This window comes from Borostomias antarcticus, assembly GCF_949987555.1.
Source record: "Borostomias antarcticus genome assembly, chromosome: 15".
Classification (NCBI taxonomy): domain Eukaryota; kingdom Metazoa; phylum Chordata; class Actinopteri; order Stomiiformes; family Stomiidae; genus Borostomias; species Borostomias antarcticus.
This window is the reverse complement of record NC_140248.1, coordinates 3,683,088-3,688,087: the sequence shown is the minus strand read 5'-3', so window position 1 is coordinate 3,688,087 and position 5,000 is coordinate 3,683,088. Positions and strand designations below refer to the sequence as shown.

The 5,000-nt window shown below is 48.1% G+C and overlaps 1 protein-coding gene across 1 annotated transcript in view; it reads left to right on the top strand.

Annotated features, from left to right (window-relative positions):
- trpc6a (transient receptor potential cation channel, subfamily C, member 6a) overlaps positions 1-3,078 on the top strand; it is a gene marked incomplete at both ends in the record, with an annotated part of 19,025 nt that extends 15,947 nt beyond the window's left edge. Inside the window, 4 exons of the mRNA XM_084449837.1 lie at positions 1-107; positions 2,565-2,615; positions 2,778-2,853; positions 2,945-3,078. The exon at positions 1-107 is cut by the window's left edge and continues 94 nt beyond it. Coding sequence (XP_084305963.1) covers positions 1-107; positions 2,565-2,615; positions 2,778-2,853; positions 2,945-3,078 — 368 coding nt within the window. The remainder of the gene's footprint in view (positions 108-2,564; positions 2,616-2,777; positions 2,854-2,944) is intronic.
- Positions 3,079-5,000: the final 1,922 nt, after the last annotated feature.

The window sequence follows — 5,000 nt, the reverse complement described above, 5'->3', positions numbered from 1 at the left end:
TGCCCAGTCCCAAGGCCACACTGGGCCTGGCCACCGCCATCAGGTCCCTAGTCCTGCAGTGCCTGGGGAAGCAGAGCCAGGGCATGGGGGGGGCGCAGCTCAACCAGGTACACACACACACACACACACGAAGGAAAAACATGACACATTTCACTCTCGGCAGCCTTCATACATCACATTCTTGATCAGTGTATTTAGCCTCTCTTACTCTGAAAATGTAATTTAATGTTATTTATTGCTTTATAAATGTTCTTAGCCGGTAGACAAACATACTCCTGGAGCTTGCTCGATCGTCTCATTGAGAGGGGTCAGGGAAGAATTTTTACAGCTCACTTATCTGGCCCCCAGGTGATACTGTTTTTTTGCTTCCCTCTGGAATATGTAGAGGTGGGTCGTATGCCCACCTCCCTTGTTCTCTGTAAAGCGCATTGTGTTGCCTCTGTGTATGAAATGTGCTATACACATAAAGCTTTGATTGATTGATTGATTGATTTATCTAACTGTAGTGTACAGAATGCTGTGAAGGCCATGTCTGTACAGATATTAGTATTTCGATGATCTACCACTAGTTTCAAGCTGGTAGTAGTTGAAGTGCACTAGTATGGATCTAGTATGATGGATGGATGAACATGAGCACATAATACATTCAGAAACACATACCTGTCTATCTCACAAATACATTTAAGGGGGAACATTTAGTCTCGGTGAAGATAACATCTTTCCCCCCATCATTACTCTCTCTCTTTTCAACCATTTTCACTCACTGTTAAGTGAGTCCTGTTTCTCTCTCACACATCTCTCCTTTCTCTGGTCCAACAACACTGAGTCCCCCAGTCTCCCAGTACCAGAGTCCCAGTCTCCCAGTACCAGAGTCCCAGTCTCCCAGTACCAGAGCCCCCCAGTCTCCCAGTACCAGAGTCCCCCAGTCTCCCAGTACCAGAGTCCCAGTCTCCCAGTACCAGAGTCCCCCAGTCTCCCAGTACCAGAGTCCCCCAGTCTCCCAGTACCAGAGTCCCCCAGTCTCCCAGTACCAGAGTCCCAGTCTCCCAGTACCAGAGTCCCCCAGTCTCCCAGTACTAGAGTCCCAGTCTCCCAGTACCAGAGTCCCAGTCTCCCAGTACCAGAGTCCCAGTCTCCCAGTACCAGTCCCCCAGTCTCCCAGTACCAGAGTCCCAGTCTCCCAGTCTCCCAGTACCAGAGTCCCCTAGTCTCCCAGTACCAGAGTCCCAGTCTCCCAGTACCAGAGTCCCAGTCTCCCAGTACCAGAGTCCCAGTCTCCCAGTACCAGAGTCCCCCAGTCTCCCAGTACCAGAGTCCCAGTCTCCCAGTACCAGAGTCCCAGTCTCCCAGTACCAGAGTCCCCCAGTCTCCCAGTACCAGAGTCCCCCAGTCTCCCAGTACCAGAGTCCCAGTCTCCCAGTACCAGAGTCCCAGTCTCCCAGTACCAGAGTCCCCCAGTCTCCCAGTACCAGAGTCCCAGTCTCCCAGTACCAGAGTCCCAGTCTCCCAGTACCAGAGTCCCCCAGTCTCCCAGTACCAGAGTCCCCCAGTCTCCCAGTACCAGAGTCCCAGTCTCCCAGTACCAGAGTCCCCCAGTCTCCCAGTACCAGAGTCCCAGTCTCCCAGTACCAGAGTCCCCCAGTCTCCCAGTACCAGAGTCCCCCAGTCTCCCAGTACCAGAGTCCCAGTCTCCCAGTACCAGAGTCCCCCAGTCTCCCAGTACCAGAGTCCCCCAGTCTCCCAGTACTAGAGTCCCAGTCTCCCAGTACCAGAGTCCCAGTCTCCCAGTACCAGAGTCCCCCAGTCTCCCAGTACCAGAGTCCCAGTCTCCCAGTACCAGAGTCCCCCAGTCTCCCAGTACCAGAGTCCCAGTCTCCCAGTACCAGAGTCCCAGTCTCCCAGTACCAGAGTCCCAGTCTCCCAGTACCAGAGTCCCAGTCTCCCAGTACCAGAGTCCCAGTCTCCCAGTACCAGAGTCCCAGTCTCCCAGTACCAGAGTCCCAGTCTCCCAGTACCAGAGTCCCAGTCTCCCAGTACCAGAGTCCCAGTCTCCCAGTACCAGAGTCCCAGTCTCCCAGTACCAGAGTCCCCCAGTCTCCCAGTACCAGAGTCCCAGTCTCCCAGTACCAGAGCCCCCCAGTCTCCCAGTACCAGAGTCCCAGTCTCCCAGTACCAGAGTCCCCCAGTCTCCCAGTACCAGAGTCCCCCAGTCTCCCAGTACCAGAGTCCCCCAGTCTCCCAGTACCAGAGTCCCCCAGTCTCCCAGTACCAGAGTCCCCCAGTCTCCCAGTACCAGAGTCCCCCAGTCTCCCAGTACCAGAGTCCCAGTCTCCCAGTACCAGAGTCCCAGTCTCCCAGTACCAGAGTCCCAGTCTCCCAGTACCACAGAGTCCCCCAGTCTCCCAGTACCAGAGTCCCAGTCTCCCAGTACCACTGAGTGGTCACAGTCAAATGTACTCCTGTAATAAACAGTGCTACAGACTATTAACCAGTGCTGCATCAATATGGTGGTCGGTGCTGTGAACTACGGTATCACTGTTGTTGTTGTTGTTGTTGTGTTCCAGCTCGGGGAGAGTAGAGGGTACATCAGCTCTGCTGGGCCCACTCGATACCAGGTGACACGTTCAAACACAGTCTGATTAAACCAGATTAAGCCCCAAGTCTAATCCTAGCCTACAAACATGTCAAGTTGAGATCCACTGAGAGACTGTGCTCAATGTGTTCTTGCAATATTGACGAGCTCAGACGTATTTGTCTTTGTGCATTTCCTGTTGCAGAAGATCATGAAGCGACTGATAAAACGTTACATCCTCAAAGCCCAGATGGACAAAGAGAATGACGAGATCCACGAAGGTACACAAGTCTGATGTCTTCGCTGACTCAGAGGCTGCCCTGAGTGGAACTGGGAACTCAAACTCTTGTGTGTGTGTGTGTGTGTGTGCAGGTGAACTGAAGGAGATCAAACAGGACATCTCAAGTCTACGTTACGAGCTGTTGGAGGAGAAGTCTCAGAACATGGAGGAGCTGGAGGGACTGCTGATGAGGCTGGGGGAGAGGGTCAACACACACACACAGTGACACACACACACACACACACACACGCAGTGACACACACACACACACACACACACACACACGCGCAGTGACACACACACACACACACACACACACACAGTGACACACACACACACAGTGACACACACACACACGCACACACACACACACACACACACACAGTGACACACACACACACAGTGACACACACACACACAGTGACACACACACACACACACAGTGACACACACAGTGACACACACACACACACACAGTGACACACACACACACAGTGACACACACACACACACACACACACACACAGTGACACACACACACAGTGACACACACAGTCAAACTAACTCTGAACGCCTTTTTTTTTAGCAATGGACCATCAAGCACAGCTGAGCTACAGAAGTAACATTGTACCATCTACAGAACCATCTACCATCTACAATACAGCTACATACATCTACAGAACCATCTACCATCTACAATACAGCTACATACATCTACAGAACCATCTACCATCTACAATACAGCTACATACATCTACAGAACCATCTACCATCTACAATACAGCTACATCCATCTACAGAACCATCTACCATCTACAATACAGCTACATACATCTACAGAACCATCTACCATCTACAATACAGATACATACATCTACAGAACCCTCTACCATCTACAATACAGCTACATACATCTACAGAACCATCTACCATCTACAATACAGCTACATACATCTACAGAACCATCTACCATCTACAATACAGCTACATACATCTACAGAACCCTCTACCATCTACAATACAGCTACATACATCTACAGAACCATCTACCATCTCCAATACAGCTACATACATCTACAGAACCATCTAACATCTCCAATACAGCTACATACATCTACAGAACCCTCTACCATCTACAATACAGCTACATACATCTACAGAACCATCTACCATCTCCAATACAGCTACATACATCTACAGAACCCTCTACAATACAGCTACATACATCTACAGAACCATCTACCATCTACAATACAGCTCCATACATCTACAGAACCCTCTACAATACAGCTACATACATCTACAGAACCATCTACCATCTACAATACAGCTACATACATATACAGAACCATCTACCATCTACAATACAGCTCCATACATCTACAGAACCATCTACCATCTACAATACAGCTACATACATCTACAGAACCATCTACCATCTACAATACAGCTACATACATCTACAGAACCCTCTACCATCTATAATACAGCTACATACATCTACAGAACCATCTACCATCTTCAATATAGCTACATACATCTACAGAACCATCTACCATCTACAATACAGCTACATCCATCTACAGAACCATCTACCATCTACAATACAGCTCCATACATCTACAGAACCATCTACCATCTACAATACAGCTACATACATCTACAGAACCATCTACCATCTACAATACAGCTACATACATCTACAGAACCCTCTACCATCTATAATACAGCTACATACATCTACAGAACCATCTACCATCTTCAATATAGCTACATACATCTACAGAACCATCTACCATCTACAATACAGCTACATACATCTACAGAACCATCTACCATCTACAATACAGCTACATACATCTACAGAACCATCTACCATCTACAATACAGCTACATACATCTACAGAACCCTCTACCATCTACAATACAGCAACATAGAGCTGGTCTTGAACTAGGACAAATAATACATATAATCACATCCATATTCTACATACCCATATATTCTACACTTTTATTTATACAGACTATTACAGATTTGAATCAAGCATTATCCCAAGATATTTGAATTCAGCCTGTTATGCTTTCAAGAAGTATTTGCCACGCAAATACTAATGTGTTCAGTTACAAATGTATTTATTAAAATGTGTT